At 42.2% G+C, this 17,162-nt stretch overlaps 1 protein-coding gene across 2 annotated transcripts; it reads right to left on the bottom strand.

The window, feature by feature from the left end:
* Positions 1-955: 955 nt before the first annotated feature.
* On the bottom strand, positions 956-10,753 carry vwa1 (von Willebrand factor A domain containing 1). 2 transcript variants are annotated; one of them, XM_039801442.1, is made up of 6 exons: positions 10,367-10,753; positions 7,017-7,574; positions 4,323-4,652; positions 3,520-3,795; positions 2,456-2,731; positions 956-1,318 (listed from the first exon to the last, which is right to left on the bottom strand). In XM_039801442.1, exons 1-6 carry the CDS (start codon positions 10,449-10,451, stop codon positions 1,290-1,292), a joined length of 1,554 nt encoding a protein of 517 aa, XP_039657376.1. In that variant the 5' UTR covers positions 10,452-10,753; the 3' UTR covers positions 956-1,289. The 2 variants fall into 2 exon arrangements, with proteins under 2 accessions (XP_039657376.1, XP_039657375.1); XM_039801441.1 differs by lacking the exon at positions 10,367-10,753 and adding an exon at positions 9,891-10,005.
* Between the last annotated feature and the right edge of the window lie 6,409 nt (positions 10,754-17,162).

Raw genomic sequence — 17,162 nt, 5'->3', positions numbered from 1 at the left:
TCAGCAGAGACTCACTTAAAAAAAGAGTCTTAAAGGTGCTCTAAGCGATGTTGGGTAACGTTACTTCTTGTTGACGTTAAAAGTATTTTCAAACAAAACAAAGACTAGCTCGCTCCTCCTTCCTCCTCATCCCGTCCCCTCCCTTCTGTGCTTCAGCGCACTAACCCCCCAACCCCCACCGCCACCCACAAATCCTTCTTGTCCGTTATTGGCTGAACACTGGAACACGGTTTGTGTATGTTTGCACGGTCCAGGTTGGACCACTTTGTTTTTGTTGGCGTGTGTGGACCCTAGGCTGTCTACAGAGACCGCGTTTTTTTACAGTGTGTTTAGGGGACCGGCAACTCGCGGATAGTGAGATTTGCTGTATGTGACAAAAAATGTTGTAGCCTAAAAAACGCGTGACATCGCTTAGAGTACCTTTAATATGTAAACAGCATGTCTGTAAATACTGTATGCTATTAATGATCATACTTAGATTATTTTTGATTAATAAATATGAATGATGGATGTCCAGGGACCAAAACAAGATTACTCTCAGTTACACACATATGTTTCAAATGCAGCATCTCCGTAGTGTCAGGGCATGTGGCTGGTCTGTTTGAAATTTCTTTCAAGTTCAAAGCAATCCTGAAAATCCTGTTATAATGTAACAATAGTAATGTTTACTTTATTAATCCCGCAAGGGGAAATTACTTGTTATTAAGGACCTTAAGCTAACGTTTCCTTGTTGCACTTCAGTCAGCAGACACAAGTGTCAAGCATGTGCTGAAAGAGAAGTGATTTAAATACAACTCATAAGTATTCATTATAAATGTAAATCAGATGTTCAGTGTGTGTTAGCAGGGTTTAAAAAAAATACTAATTTGGAAATGAGGCCCGCATATGGCGCAAAGCCTTTCTCCAACACAAGCCACATAAAACATCCAACTTTCCCAGCATGACCTCTGCTCTGTAACTGCAAGAAATATCTTTATCTCACGCTTGCATCTCTAAACTGAAACATTATACATTTACTACAGGTGTAAACCAGATGAGACCAAAGAAATGGAAAAGCAAATAGTGCTATGTGTTGCAGATTGTAGCCATTAACATGTGGCCATATTGTCCAAGACCACTCTTAAGTGTCTATGGCTTCCACATGAGTGCTCAGTAAGCCAAACCACACAACTCTCCTTGATGATATCCACAGAGGGGAGAGGCATGGAAAAGAATTATGGATGAAAGTCAGCATTCTTCTTTCCATCGTCCCTCCATGTTTGGTAAGGTGCACTTGCAGCTCAGGGGTGCTATGACTGGAAGCCATATGATAATGCATCTAAACGGCAGAGGTAGAAAACAGCAGTTGAGACATTCTCCATTCATAGATTGAAACATCTGGGCAAAAGCCAAAGTGTTATATTATGAATCTTGTATCCATGAACACTATACCATCAGAAATGGAATTAATCTGGAGCTATTCATTCAGTCCAGCATGAACATATTTCAGTTTAAAGGGTCTGTTCACTTAGAAAACTTAAAAAACTTAAAAACACATTTCATTGATTTACATCTAGTGGTAGCTAGACATGAAAACAGGTCTTATTTGCCTGGGTTTGAAGGTAACTGTCTCTGTGATTTCTAAATCCACACCACTAAAATAGAGATTAATGCAATTTCATATGTAGTCATCTCAGCAATGAAAGCTTACATTTAAAAAAAATGTCCTTTTAGGGATTATTAATCTGATAGAAAGCACATAGAATAAAAACTGTTTATGCGAGGTCTGTGGATTATCCACCTTAACCTGCAAATTAATTCTGAAAAGAAAAGTTGTAGTTGAATTTCTTTACGCCCCACAAACACAATTCCATTTACCTCCATTGTATTGGGGTACAGGCAGAAATCTAAAAGACAGATACCTCAAAAACTGGACAATAAAACCAAAACTATCTGCATGGCTAGATACTCCCATGTGTCTGCGTTAAAGGAAAGGTTCAACATTTTTGGAAATAAACTTCTTTGTTTTCTTGTCAAGAGTTTAATGAGAAGACTGACAGCACTCTCATGTCTGTATGATAAATATCAAGCTAGCACCACCACCAGCCGGCTAACTCAGTTTAGCACAAAAACTGGAAATAGGGGTGAACAGCTAGCCTGGTTCTGTCCAGAAGAAATCTGCCTCTAATAATCAGCTCCCTTTTTGAATATGGATTCAAAAAAACTCCCAGGTAGCTCACCTGGTTGAGCATGCGCCCCCTGTACAAAGGCTCAGTCATTCTCCAGCTATCCTGTTAAGTAAAGGCCTAAAATACCCCAAAAATGTTATCTTAAAAAAGAAAGAAAGTGAGAAACATTATGTTAACGGGTACTTTTGTGAGGTGGATTTTTGACCCAATGCCTTCAAACTATCCCTGTAAATAGCGACCAAGCTAACTTATTCACTTCATGGCGGGAAATGGCTGTCACCACTCACCTGAATGGAACTGTGCCGTGCAACACAGTCCCTCTCCTCGCGCTGTCCGGTAAATGGGTGACACACACACTCTAGTTTCTGGGGGGAGGTGTGTGAGGCGCGTTGACAGAGAGTCCGGAGGCAAATAGAGAGAGGAGCGCTGGCCAGTGACAGAGCTTTGCTGTGCCTCCCAGGTGAGCCAGTAGCCCCTCAGACTGCCTACGCTGCTCTTCCAATCGACCTGCACTGAGTCACTACCCACTGTGGTCAGCTGGAGGTCTGCCAGGGCTGGAGTCACTGGAAATGAACAAAGATGTTAGTCTATTTGTTGTGTTGGTATATTTCAAAAGGAAATAGAACTGAGGTGAGAATTTTAGAGAAGAGTGCCCTCATGTCTTATGTAGTAATTGTCTGTGATGCTCAAAATGCCACCGTAACTACAACATCTCAGTCCCCAAAATTGTACAGCACATTATTAGCACTTCTCTTTGGCCATTTAAGTTTTAGATCCAGACTTTAGCTTTAGTATTGCTATTTAAATTATTTATATGAATGTTATATTTTGTACAAAGTGAGTTTTTTGTTGCTATTGATAATGTTTTATCCAAGTGGATTGTGCAGGTGTTTGTGTGTAGAGTATGGACTCATGGGGCTGTTTTCCTTAACGCTGATTAGCTTACATGCTACTAATTCATAATGCTGGTTTTTAGATGCCTTAGTCTGCAGTGTTTTCTCCAAAGGGGAAAGGTTTGCATCCCACTGCTGTGCTGCGTCAATAAAACTGGCATTTTAGGAGTGCAGATTCAGTGCTGAGCTGAGTGAATAAACATGATTAAAAAAGTATGAGCTAAAGGATAACAGAAATGCTTTTATGGAACTCGTACAATAGAAAAATGTGACTGATTGGCTCATGCTCCTCTAGCTGCTCAGAAGTGCCCTTGGAGTAGTTAAACCTGAATGGAACTGCTAGTAATTATTTGAAATTCAAGACCCAGAAAGCTCTAGGCTGCGCAGGATTAGGATGAGTGTGCATTAAATGGATCCTTGATGACCAAGTTTAACTCCATTTTCTTCATGTAGCTCACCTTCCTCAGTACACACTTTGACAGACATGGCCTTCTCCATGCCCGAGGTGTGCCGGGCACTAACGGTGACCAAGTAAGTGGTATCTGGTTGGAGGTTGGTGAGGAGCGTGGAGTTTTGCGTTCGGCCCACGGTGACAGCGTGGAGCTTGCCCCTGGGCAGGGCGGAGTACTCGATGTAGTAACTTGCGACCGTCTCCGGCTGAGGATGACCCCAACTCACCCGAATGCTGGTTTGCCCCGACTCAGAGACCGTTACCACAGCTGGGCTCAGCACCTCTGGTGTGTGTGGGGAGATAGCAAAAAACACTGAGTGAGTATAAAATAATATGAGGAAAATAACCTACTCATGATAACTTTCCTATAACAACTATGACATGAATAGAGAGAAGATAGAGACAGTTATTGGTAAAATTCTAATTAATTAATTCCAGTTAATTACTAACATTACAAGTCTGAACACTGAAAACAAAAATGTGTCTACAAACAAGCATACAATTCAACATAACAAAATAAAGTTGATAATAATAGGTGACTAATAAAGAAATATTTACTTTGAAATTGATCTTTTCTGATTTTACTATGATTAGTACCAAATTGCTGGGAATTTTTGGGGTAAAATTTGGACCCTTAAAACAAAAAGATATTCAATTTACAAATACAAAGACAACAGATGAAAAAAAGCAGAAAATTCTTAAATTTGAGAAACTGGAATCTAATGATTTTTTTTTCCATAACCAACTCCATGGATCGATTTAGTGCACACATATGGGTTATAATACAGTGTAAATAGGATGTAACCCAACCTGGCTTTGTTTTGAAGGTGACGGAGAGTTTGTTAAACTCTTGTTCATTAGACCTTGGGGTCAGTGTGGCGGTATAGGTGGTATCAGGCTTCAGGCCTGTTAGCCTGGCAGTGCTGGAATCTGCAGATGGGGTTAGTCTCTGGAAATCACTACCGCCGGTGCTCGGACTGGTCCCAGTTCCAGTTCCTCCATCGCCTCCTCCTCCCGTCGGAAGCGGACCAAAGTGAATCTCATAGTACCCCGCCAAACCGGACAGAACGGGTCGCCACTGGAGCGTGGCAGAGTTGGTGGAGACGTCACGGATGTTGATTCGCTCAGCTCGGATAATCTCTGTCGACGCAGGAAAAAGATGAATGAAATTACTGTGTGCAAACGGGTCTGTCAGGATTATAATTAAAGAAGTTATAATTCTGCAAAGACAGAGAAAGGATGGTGACAGGGAAGAAAACAAGACAGAGTGCTAAAAGGTGCCTCTGCTTCAGACAGCCACCCACGTCGACAGCCAGACTTAGGTTTCTGGATGCATTCATAGCTCTTGCAATACGACAACTTGAAATAGCCAACCCAGGCCCTGCAACAAAATAACATATGCCACAGAGGCATTGATATGTGTGATCGGATCCTTAGGCACTAAGTAAAGACGTGGTGCATTTATTATTGTTGTGCACAAGCCTTATTTATACTATGCATCATGCTTTACAGCCGCAGAATACTGTTTCATTGCTGAGGTGTCCCTTGTGAGTGTTATGGCAGTTACCTAATCTGGCCCGGGAAGTGGACGACCTTCCCGGTCTATATATATAAATGTGTATCATGTCTTGCATAGTGTTGGAGGATGCAGCAAGGAAAGTTGAATCATTAATCCATTAATAGATCATCGTATCCCTTACACAAGCACACTGGTTTCACTGTCTTCAGGAGCATCTCTGGAATTAGGGCGGAGCCCAGAGACATATGATACATCTGTGAATGAGTGGTGGACTATAAAATGCAGAGCTTTGCATTGTGGAACTGTTAGCAATTACAAAGTAGAGCACATGCCATGGCCATGGAATTTTTGAGGGCACAATATAACTTGGCAGCATAAACTTCATAATCAACTTCAGACACTAAAGGCCCTGACACACCAACCCGACGGCCGACCGTCGGCAGAAAAGGCAGTTGGACTGATCTGTCGGCTCCCCGAGGTCCAAAAAGTGCCTCGGAACACATTGAAGCGACGGTGACATGAGCGTACGTTCTGCGCGTGCGCGAGACGTAATACGTCTCCATAACAGCATGCGGCGCAAATCTGTACTGACGCCCAAAACATTTTAACCGGAAATGGCGAACGCGTCACGTGGGTCTGGCTTCTCCAGCCGATAGTAATGGCGGCTTGTTCGAAATACGATCTCTTATTTAACGAAAATAGTTCACCGAAACGTGTTTCTGAAAACATTTTAAGCGAGAAATAGGCCATGCAGTTGCTGAATCTGTCTTCATTTCAGATCGATAAAGGTCAGTTTAAAAGATTTTCGTCAGATTTTGAGAGGCGTCCATCACTCATCCCGCTCGCCATTTCCGGGTTAGCACTCCACCAATCAGATTCATCAAGTCCGAATGCCCGTCCAACGGACGACGGCACGGAACACACCAAACAGACTTGAGTCACCGACCTCGCCAGACTTTCCGACGGCTGATTATCAGGTTGGTGTGTCAGGGCCTTTAACCCTTGTGTTGTCCTTCGGGTCCCAGTGACCCGAAGGACAACACAAGGATTATGTACTTCCGTTTACTTTGTTGAGAATTGCTCTCTAAAACCTGTTTCTTGTAAAGTTTATTTCTAGAACACATTTAAACACAGTTTAAGCTGACCAAAATGCTGTAAAAACAAGAACTAAGGTGCTGTATTAACCCTTGTTTAGAGAGCAATTCTCAACAAAGTAAATGATGAAGTATAACATGAGGACAGTAAATATAGCGCACTATATGGTAAATAGGGAGTGATTTCCCCCACAGTCAAAGAATCCACTATGGATATAAACATAATGTCCAGTGCAGCTTTAAGAAAACATTGGGAATTGATTAATTACAGTTGCATTAAATATTGCAATCACAAAATAAAATAAAATCATTACATTTCCTAATAATAATTCTATTAATTAAAATTAAATAACAAAATGTTGTTTTTTTTTAAAAGGCTTTTGAGTATTGTTTTTTGATATGCCATTTTACTAATGTGCCCGAGCGTCTCACAATTCATTTGTCTCCTGCTTTACCGTAGTTTCTATTTCGTTATTGCTTTTTTTTTTTTTTACTATTTTTTAGGCCTTTATTTTTGACAGGACAGCTTAGACTTGAAAGGGGCCTAGGGCCTCTGCATATAGACACGTGCTCTACCGCGTGAGCTACCCAGGTGCCCTATTTCATTATTGCTTTTATTTAAAGATGAGCCTTTTTTTATTTAAAAAACAATGTCACACCTACAAATTAAACCAGAGTCCAACCCACAAAGGAGTAACAGGGGCTCTGATGGCTGACACATTAGTATATGGAATCACAAAAGGTGAAATCTAAAAATGAATTTTGTGATTCCATTTTAAAATGGTGAAATATGAATTCATCCTTTATGATTTGAGTAGTATTAAACACTGAAAATGTTAAAATTCTTTTGGTGGCACACTTCCAACCTCAAATATCACCAGCGATACTCACCAATGATGGCATCCCGCAGGTCCTCTGTGATGATACTCATATCATCAATGTCCACAAAGTACAGGTGGCTTTCCACAGGCGGAGTCACCACCTGCCTCAACACCTGATAGTTGCCATGCCCAGTGGAGACCACCAACACAGCCACGCCTTCCTCCTGCAGCTCAGCCATTGGTCCAATCACATCACCTGGTTTCACCCCATCAGTCAACCACACCAGCACCCTAGGGAGCCCCGCCCGGGCCCCGTCTGCTGTTCCAGGTCTCAGCACCCACTCTTTTGCCATTCTCAGTGCCTCCACTGTGTTGGTGTCCCCCCTGAGAGGTTTGGTGTTCTCCAAAGCCCCCTGCAGGCCACTCTGGGTACTATGGGTGCCAAAGCCAAACTCGAGGCGTGGTCGGGTGCCCACCTGCAGAAGTCCTATCCTCACCTGGTCCTCTCCCAGCGAAAAGGGGAGGAGGAGCTCAGACAGGAAGGTGAGCATGCGGGAGTGCTCATAGGCCGACACACTTCCAGAGGAATCCAATAAGAAGAGGACGTCGCCCTCGCAGCAGTTCAGCACTGTGGAGGAAAAATAATGGTAAATTCAGCCATTAATATGCAAATCAAGAAATCAATATCAGTACATATTGCCTTTTAATGCGGATGTAGGAACTTCCTCTAGGATTCCTTTTACTCCCACAACTTTTTTCCACAGGTCCACTCTCATTATTCACATACACACCCACATTTGGAATCTCCCTCTCTTTTTCCGTCCACCTTCTTGGAAAAACAACTTTTATAGGCTATACTGTTAACTTGAAAGCAGCAAAGAGTCAGAAGCAAGTCATGACAGTGAAGATAAGGAGAAATCAAAACAAACTACAAAATGATGCCGGCATTGTGATAACTTCAGAAGTGGACGATAAAAGAGATTCAAGCACTGAGGCAGAGAGTGGATTTCCCCCCCAATTTTCCATATTTCGTAACAGAAGCAAAGTTAAAAGTGAATGCCAAGAGTGAAGGACAGGAGGGAGGGAGAGCAGTAGCTGCTGGGCTTTAGCTGTAAAGGCAGAGAGAGTGGAGAGAGGAGGTGGGACAAGGGGAAATAAAAGGCATTAAAAGGAGAGGAGTGAGGCTGAGGAGGGTGGGGGGTGTACTGGCAGTTCCATGTGACAGACGAGGAGGAATGTTGAATGGCCATATACAGAGCAGAGAGAAAAACAAAGAAGCGGCAGTAATAAAGAATCTAAAAGCAATATTTAGCCGCAAATTGTGCAATCATCCAAGAAAAAAAACACCCACTTTTAAAATCTCAGAGAAAGGGTTAAAGAGAAAGATAAACGTGAGAGATGAAGATCTTAGATTGCCTCTAGGTTACTGATTTGATAAGACTGCAATAACAGCGTTGCCTCAGACACCTTGACACCTTGAAACTCTCATTTTCCTCGGATGCCTCTTTTTTTAAAATCTGAAAGCTCAACACATGAGGTGTTGATAAGACTCGGAGGTGTTGAAAGCTGAGAATGCAGCGAGGCATATATACACAAATCAAACATGTACACACACATGCAGACTGCCTTTTCATCAGCCTAAAGAATTCCTTACATCTGTCTTGTTGTTGGACTTTGGAGCGAGTGGGCCGCTTCGTATCACAGCCCCCTTACCTCTACCTATGTTCAGGTATGTCTTTATCTGAAAACCACATCTTGACGTCTGGAGATAGCCGCTTCGCTGTTAATCTAGAGAGAAGACGTGTTTAAATGTAGCCCGCTGCTATCGACCGCACGATAAATCAGATGAATTGGTGGACTACTAGCACTTGAATGATGTGATGGTGGAAAACCTCCCGTGTCACCAGTAAAAACGCAACAGGAGCAGAGCAGGTCTTGCAACCTGCTGAACACATGGGGACATGACATGGGAGTCTGAAACATGCGCAATCAAGCCTGAACACAGGCTATGAGGAACACAATAGACAAATTTAAGCATGTGGTGTGTTGCGGAAGATTAGAGGAATTTGAATTTTAAGCATTTCATGTCAGAACGGATTACAAAGCCATGCTTGCTCCTCGATTACCTTTCAATTACTCACAATTACCCACACACTGGGAAGGATGATAGTAATAACAGCAAGTGCACTTATAAAAAGCCCAATTACTGTAAGCTATGTTGGTCCTGTCTAAGCAGGTCCCTGTTAATGAAAATAGCAAAGCATCTCACTAAGTAGCCTACTATGTTAACCCAGTCATAAAGATCCGCTCTCACTGACAGACTCGGCGGTGTCGCCACCACCGAGTTTAGCCTCTCAGACACTTCGTGGTCATGAGCTTTTACCGCAGGGTGTAAAGACGCCGCTGTGACATCGTCAGATACCATTTGTTTTGTCGTGTAAGTGAATCGAACTGCCAGTCTGTCATCAATGATCAGAACTGATGACAATGAGGGACAGGTACTAGTATCAAAATCAGCCTATAAACTCACTGAGGAGTGTCTCAACTCTGCATCAGTGTAAGATAAAGAAAGATTTGATTTAATCTTAGTGACCCTCATATTTGTATCGCATTATATATTATTTAGTAGCCTAGGCTACATCATGGATGTGGAAAACTGAAACTGCAGATCAGACATTCTTGCTCTCAGTCTTTCTTTTCTCATTAGATTATAACTTTAATGAATGACGTAATCATTAAAAACCATTTCTCTGTTGATCTGGAGACTTTTTTGTCCTTGCTTTGGAAAGCGCTGCTGTAATGCCAAGAGATTTCATCAGCAGACAATAATCTGGGAATTCAACCCTTTCTGTGTGTGTGTGTGTGTGTGTGTGTGTGTGTGTGTGTGTGTGTGTGTGTGTGTGTGTGTGTGTGTGTGTGTGTGTGTGTGTGTGTTTTGGAGCACCTGAAGCTCTTCCCAGGCCGCATGTGTGGTCCCTGCATTTGCCCCCTGGTTTGGGAATCACTGCCCCAGGCTGTGGGATTTCATCAACTGACAATTCCATTCCTGGAGTCGTGCCAGTTTACTGAGAACACTTGTGTATTTTCAACCCCACCCTGATCCACCCTGAGCTCAGACAGTGCCTCCACCTCCTGTAGCATCTAATGGCAAAGTCAGTGCATCTCATATTATGTACCACCAATGCATTTTAACCCTAAAAAAAAAGTTGTTTAATGACTGAGAAAATATTTGGTCATTGTAGGTAGTTTATAGACCCCCCACCTCATGATCTTAAAGTGATTGGTCCTGAAACTACAGATGTTAGTTTAATTTAATTTGATACTAAATACGTTCAGTCATTGTCTCCAAATCAATTTCTGGCACACGTTCCTCTATTATGATGATGAAAAATTAAACTTGGTCCATCTGAGGGAACTTACCTCCTTCAGGTGCGGGGTTCTGTGTAGCCGACTGCCGCAGGAGGATACACAACAGCATCCATGTAAACAACATGTGGCTCTCCATCACAATAGTTATGGGTAAGCTCCCCCGAAGCAAATTATAACACAAATGTTATGGGTTTTTGAGTCAACCATATATCCACCGCAGCCCCAAGGAGCGCATTCCCAGTCACTAAATTATGGTTGAAATCATAATTGAGTCACATCCAGTCCGGCTTTTTATTTCTCTTTTTCTCTTTCCTCTTCGTTGAGCATGATCAACCACTCGGTAACTAGAGAGACGCTGGAAGTTGAAGTGAAACTAAACTTTAGTCTGTGTGCGCAATGTCTGGACGCTCCTAGTCAATGCAAAATGCGCCTCGCTCGCGCTCAGCACGCGAATATCAAGCACGCGAGAAGTAAATGCAGAATTTCCGGGCAAAACGTTCAAAATAAAATGATCGTTTTTTTTTTTTTTTTAAAGCAATGTCAATATGGACCAAAATTCAATAATGGCCTTTGTCTTACAATGAAGGGACCTGGTTAAATATGTAGGCCTATTCATAGTTATTATGATTATTAAAACATGCCATGTTGGTTAACCCAAAGCTTAAGTCAGTGGTGGAATAGCCTAACATTAAGGAAGTACAATAGTAATAACCTACCACAATGTAAAAATAGGCGACTCCATCACATGCCCATGTCACTTAAAAAAAAAAAATATATATATATATATATATATATATATATATATATATATATATATATATATTCTCAACAAAATAAAGTATTTGTAATTCACAATGGTCCCTTTCAGAGTGTTAAGCCTATATTGTGAAATATGCTGTCATTAATATTATTGATGCATTTAAATGTAAGTAGGATGATAAGGTTGTAGCTGATTTAACAAGCCAATTTTACCTGCTTTATATAGTGTTGGCTGGTTTAATCTATAACAATTATAATCATTTAATATTATGTATATTATGTATTTTTTACCGACACCTCAGTGGAATGGTTTAAAACCACTGGCAGAAATGTGTCGAGGTACTTATGTGCATGTGCATCCTCGCCTGCATGCACAAAAACAAACAAAACTGGAACCCACTGATTAAAACATTGCTTCATAGCACTCCTCGTGGTAAAAGAAAACTCCAAAGGGTACCTTTAATCTGCAAAGTAACTTTAGCCGTCAGATAAATATAGTGAAGTAAAAAATACAATATTTACCAGTGACATTTAGGCTAATATAGTAGAAGTTTAAAGTAGCATAAAATAGAAATACTTAGTAAAGTATATGTACCTCAAATTAAGTATCCTACCGTATTTGAGTAGGCTAAATCTCAGTTACCCCACCACTCTGTTCAGTAGATTTAAAAAGACTTGAATTAATATGTGTTGTAAATGATTATATTTAGTGGCCTTGACACAACTTTAGTGTAACATTTGACATAGAGACTTAGCTGTACCACACTACTAAGAATTATGTCTGCTAAATATAGTAGAGGTGTTCTTAAAAAAAATCAGCGTAAGCCACTGCTGACATAGCTGACAAAAAGATGTCTTTATTTTGAAAGTAAAGCTGCTTTAACTTCCCTCTGGCTACTTCTGTCTGGCTTGACAAATCTCACTTTCTTGTGTATGTGTACCTCACTCCTCCCTTCTCTCTTCAGTCTCCCCAGTAACTCAGAATAGTAAATAGGGCTGTGTTCCCCATACAGGCGTCAACACCCTGGATCTGAGCCACAATTAGATTTAAGTCGTCATGTCTCATCATTAGCAGGGATATAAATGGGGATCCACTAAAAGCTCACTTGACATTTTTGCTGATAAATCTTTGAAATGAGTCATATACACCATGGGGAGTGTTTATTGGGATTTACCGAGGAATAAGAACATAAATCATTTGTAAAAGAAATATAATATTTGCTGAAATGCTCGCATGACCTCTTGATTGATCTTTTGTACGCCTTGAGTTAGTCTTCAGACAATGCCAGTAATATTTACCTTATTTTCTCAATATTTGTCTGGTCAAGACAGCAAAGAATTTCAGCTATCCAAGAGATTAAGGAACCTCTGGTTTACCGAGAGAGACCACAGATACTTGCAGTATTCAAACCACTGGGAGTGCAGCTTTGAAATTACACAGCACATAGCACTAGAGTGGAAAATAGTCAACAGCTTGCATGCAGGCTACCAGTCAGCCCTTTGGACCTACTGTATGATTCAGTGTGTGTGTGTGTGTGTGTGTGTGTGTGTGTGTGTGTGTGTGTGTGTGCGTGTGTGCGTGCGTGCGTGCGTGCGTGCGTGCATGCATGCGTCTGTCTGAATGGGAGACAAAGAAAAAAAGAAAGAAACAAAGGGGGTAGGAGGGAATAAATGGACGGGAGAGGATGCAAGAATTCAAAGGTCTAGATTCCTCTGTGACGCATCGTGTCCAAATACTTCTATTGTTCCAGTGAGACAATGACAATAAACACTCCCTTCCCAATTCACACACCTAGTAACTAAACACTACAGTGCAGTCAGTCATTGGGAAGCATTATGATAGCGCTGTCTGACCTATATTTCATTGCAATGAATCATCTATATGGAAACCAATGTAAAAAAGAGCACCACCTATTAGACAAGTACAAGCACTTAATTGTGCTTTGTGCATTTATAATATACAATTATGTTTGTGGCTTGTGAGTCACCCATTATTCATTTTGAACACATTGACAATAACTTAACTTTGGCAGCCATGACAGAAGTCTGTGTCCAGTTTCTGAAAATTCTTCTTTTATGCTCTGTTGCTAAAATTGAACTCCAAGTGTCTGGGAATTCAAGTTCCCTGCTTAGATCGTGATCCATTTACACCCTGCTGCAACAGACATGCAACATTAATTTCTGTGCAGTTTTTGGGTACCTCCCCTACAGGGCTGAACAAGTTCTTACACGCACATCTGCGGCCCCCTAAGCTCATGGTCAACGACACTGTGTTGTTTGGATATTACTTCAGATGGGAGTTCTCTCCCAGCTAGTCAGCGAGCTTTAAATCAGTTAGATACACACAGTATACCCCCACTTGAAACAACTTGGCACTGGTGTGTGTGTGTGTGTGAGAGAGCAGTAAATAGCTGAACATGCATATGCACAGAGCACACTCTGTATATTCTCCGCATGAGCGTGTGCACATGTACAGGTGAACACATTTCTGTATGTATTTCATCATGTCAAGCATTGCACAGGTTGTGCAATGACAGATTACATGCAGCTGACTGACGTGTGTCAAGCACATGAACTGCAGCTCGAGTTAGCGTTCCACATTGCGCTGAACTCCACCGACATCACCAGCTGTTTCCACCCAACAGTCTCATGTCAGCACATTGTCTCCGCAGCCTCAATCATTATGTCAGATTATGCAACCTGAACAGTGATTTGTTTCTCGTCATTCTCACATAACATCATAGTCCTGGTGAGATGACAAGTAATAACAGTCTCGTATGAAGGAAAAAAGGGACACAGCACAGTAAACTCCACCTTTTAGCTGTGGGCAAGACAGCAGCAGAGGGACTAGGTGGAGCGGGACGAGAGGCGAAAACAGGGAGATGTCATCAATGGAGGAGTTTACGACATTTTGTCCGTCACAGCGTTAAGGGTGTGATAACATGGACATGAAGAAACAGAGTCCATCCTTTGGGAGAGGGTTAAAGCCTGAAACACTGCCTTTACTGCCTTCTTATACAGGCTCTTGTAACTTTGGCCCATAATAGCAGCCTAGTTGTAATTACCCATTAAACGTTGGCTGCCAAGGATTTGGCTACATTTTGGAATGCCACTGTCTGTGGTTAAGTGAATTCCACGGATCTATATTTGCCAGTATTTTTTCTACTTTTTGCTGGTCTATGGTATTTGAGGCTTGGTATAGCAACCATTGGGTTTTGTGCAGATTTGAGGAAGAAAAAAAGAAATGTCTCTTAGTAAAAGAATCTGCAACACAAAAAGATGAAAAAGGAAAGGGCTAGATAAAACACTGATCGAGGAGAGAGAGAGAGAGAGAGAGAGAGAGAGAGATTAGGGAGAGGAACAAGGGGGATGCAGGTATAAGAGCGATAAGAGGGAAACTCAGACAAAATATTTAGCAGAATCTACATTTGGACCTTTCAGGCAAACAGCTCAAACGCAGAGCCAAGAACACTATTTGCCTCCAGCGTATTGGATTTTGGCACGGCACATAAATAAAAGCCATCAAACTATAAATACAGACAGGAAAGTCAGAGGGACTTCCCATCGCTGGGATGTGCAGAAGACCAGAATTGTGCCAAGTGCCCACTACCTTCCTGAACAACACTGACAAACACTGGTCCTGCGTCAGTGGCACTTTCCTGCCTCCACTGATCAACATCCTGTATGTCCACAGTGGGTCTCGTCTTTTACGCAGTGTATATAAAGGCGTTTCCTATAAGCATTTACCTTTTTAGAACATTTTGTTTTGTTCGAGCAACCTGAAACTAAAAATGGATATCTCCCTGTGTTCCAAGACCTAACTGCATCCAGGGAAATGCTCAATCTTTGCTTTCCCTAAACAAATGTGACAAGCTACATTAAACACAAGCAACTGTTGGGTTCGAAGCTGAACCACGATTTCACAGAATTATTCAGTGTATGTTTAAGTTTGGACAGAAGCACCCATGTCTGCTCACTGTCTTGGAGTAAAACGAGGTCTACAGCTCCATCTCGCTAGTTAGAACATCTGTTTTGCAATAATCTTCACACTGGTGAGGCCAACACCCACTGCATGTTTCCACAGTAAAATGTCACAGGCTGCCTCTGGTTGTGCCAAGTTGGGTCGATGGAGGTTCCCTCTTTAGCTTGCTTGGCTCATCTTGAGAGTTCTGCTCACACAATGGTTTTATTGTGTTGAGGAATGGCTGGAGGGTTATAGGTAGAGGATACCATGTACTCATCTTTTTTTGGCTTAATATGAATACAAACTCATTGGGAATTTGGATAGACAAGTTGAAAATATGGCAGGTTCATCTACCACCTAAGCGTCTCCTGATTTATGAAGAAGCTGACTGAAAGAACATTTTATGGGTAATTTTGACAGCACAGTAGGGTCTGACACCAGTGGCATGTGAGCAACTTTACCCCTAATGAGCCTGAAGCCCTCTGGAAAGGCTCAGCTGGTTGTTTCCAAACATGTTTAAATAGAGTAACTGAGAACTAAGAATTCTTCTTTGTTGACTAATAGTTCAGCAATATGAAAAGGACATTGCATTCACAGCCTCAGTGTGCCCCCAAGTGCTCTCTTGTACTGTAAGGACTTCCATCCAAAAGCCCAAACTGCTCAAAGAAAGTCTAGTGCACACTATAATCCGAGAAATACTATAATCCCACTTATTCAGAAACCACATGAGAAAGGTCAGTGGCCGTGACTCATCGATGTCAGAGTTCTCCGAGCGCTGGCTTTCTCTCGTGCAGCCTGTGGGAAGGAGCATGGTAGGCTACCGTTGGCTGGATGTAACAGGCATTTCTCTCTCTCTCTCTCTCTCTCACACAAACAGACAACCACAATCCAGTACTGTGCTGAAGTGTTTTTGGGTCTGTATTCACATCACAAGGATTCTCATAAATCCTTTCCTCCCTTTTCAGGCTCATGTTCTCTATCATATCCTTTATTTTCCCTCCACTCCTCTAATCATCCCCATGCTGAACTGTTTTTAATATAGCAAGCCCATCAGTGTCCTTTTTCTTTTTCGCCATCTTCATTTCAGCTGGTCCTCCAAAGTGTTTTGGCCACAATAGACAACAGCTGGATTCTCCATTCTTTCCTCCCTTTGTGATTCCTCGCCCCTTCTTATTGCTTCTCACCCTGTACGCACACTCCCTCCTCAGCAGTCCCAGCTGCCTTCCACCCTTAGTAACACTCCTGCATACTATACAAACACATAGAAACAAGCAATGTACACAAGTCCTCACATGTAAACTGACAGAGGTGCACATGCATATGCAGTATAAATGCACACACAAAAGGTAGCTGAAGTCACTTTTGTGGTATGTCTGAAAGTTTAAAGAGGCAGGGATGTGTTGTTATTACAAGTACATCCGCAGTGGAATCTGTTAGGGCAGGTTGAGTTGGTGGAGGACCTGGCAAACTATCAAAGCTATCAGTGAGGCAAACCACCCCCTCTCTTGTATCCGCTCGCTCTAAAGGAGGGCACAAATAAAAAAAACAATGTACTCAAAGGCTCATATATTGTTCAAAAGTCGCAATCTGTCCACCTGGTCAAATCAGAGTCTTGATACTTGTGCTTCAGATATATCAGAGAGGTTGAAACTTCTGTCCGGGATGCAAACTTTTACTCCAGCACCTCACCAGGTGTGTGATGAACATCCGACCGTGCTTTAATGACAGAAAGATGACAGCCTTGCTGTCGGGCCCATCCTGCCTGTTAACACAATCCCCTGTCATCCACATCCGCAGCCTCCCCACTTAAGTCTGGGCCTTTCACTTCCAGGCGCGTTCTACACACGCTCATAGTTTCACCCCTTTCTCTGTTATTTTTCCCACTTCCTGCTCTTTCTTTATTCCGTACGCACACATAACACGCCCTCCAAAGTGCCACACAGGTCACACAGTCCACTCTGTCTCGATTTCACTCAGCTCCCCTCCTGTCGAGTGTCAAGGTGACAGATAGGGGAAGAAACCTGATATTGTCTGATAGTGGTGTATGGTAGGGGGAAGAAGGGGGGAGGCGGGGGTTGTGTTTGAACTTGTCTGACTTGAGCTCTGCCTGTCTGACTGTCTGTT

This window comes from Perca fluviatilis, chromosome 5 (assembly GCF_010015445.1).
Source record: "Perca fluviatilis chromosome 5, GENO_Pfluv_1.0, whole genome shotgun sequence".
Lineage (NCBI taxonomy): Eukaryota > Metazoa > Chordata > Actinopteri > Perciformes > Percidae > Perca > Perca fluviatilis.
Note: the sequence above shows the minus strand (reverse complement) of the source record. Positions and strands in the feature narration are given on the sequence as shown.

Coding starts and splice junctions, on each gene's coding strand:
- vwa1 (XM_039801441.1), bottom strand. CDS start 9,990: ATGGAATTGTCAGTTGATGAAATCCCACAGCCTGGGGCAGTGATTCCC. Junction 2,732..3,519: donor CAAAGTGTGTACTGAGGAAG/GTGAGCTACATG, acceptor GTTCATTTCCAG/TGACTCCAGCCCTGGCAGAC. Junction 1,319..2,455: donor CACGGCACAGTTCCATTCAG/GTGAGTGGTGAC, acceptor TCTGCCGTTTAG/ATGCATTATCATATGGCTTC.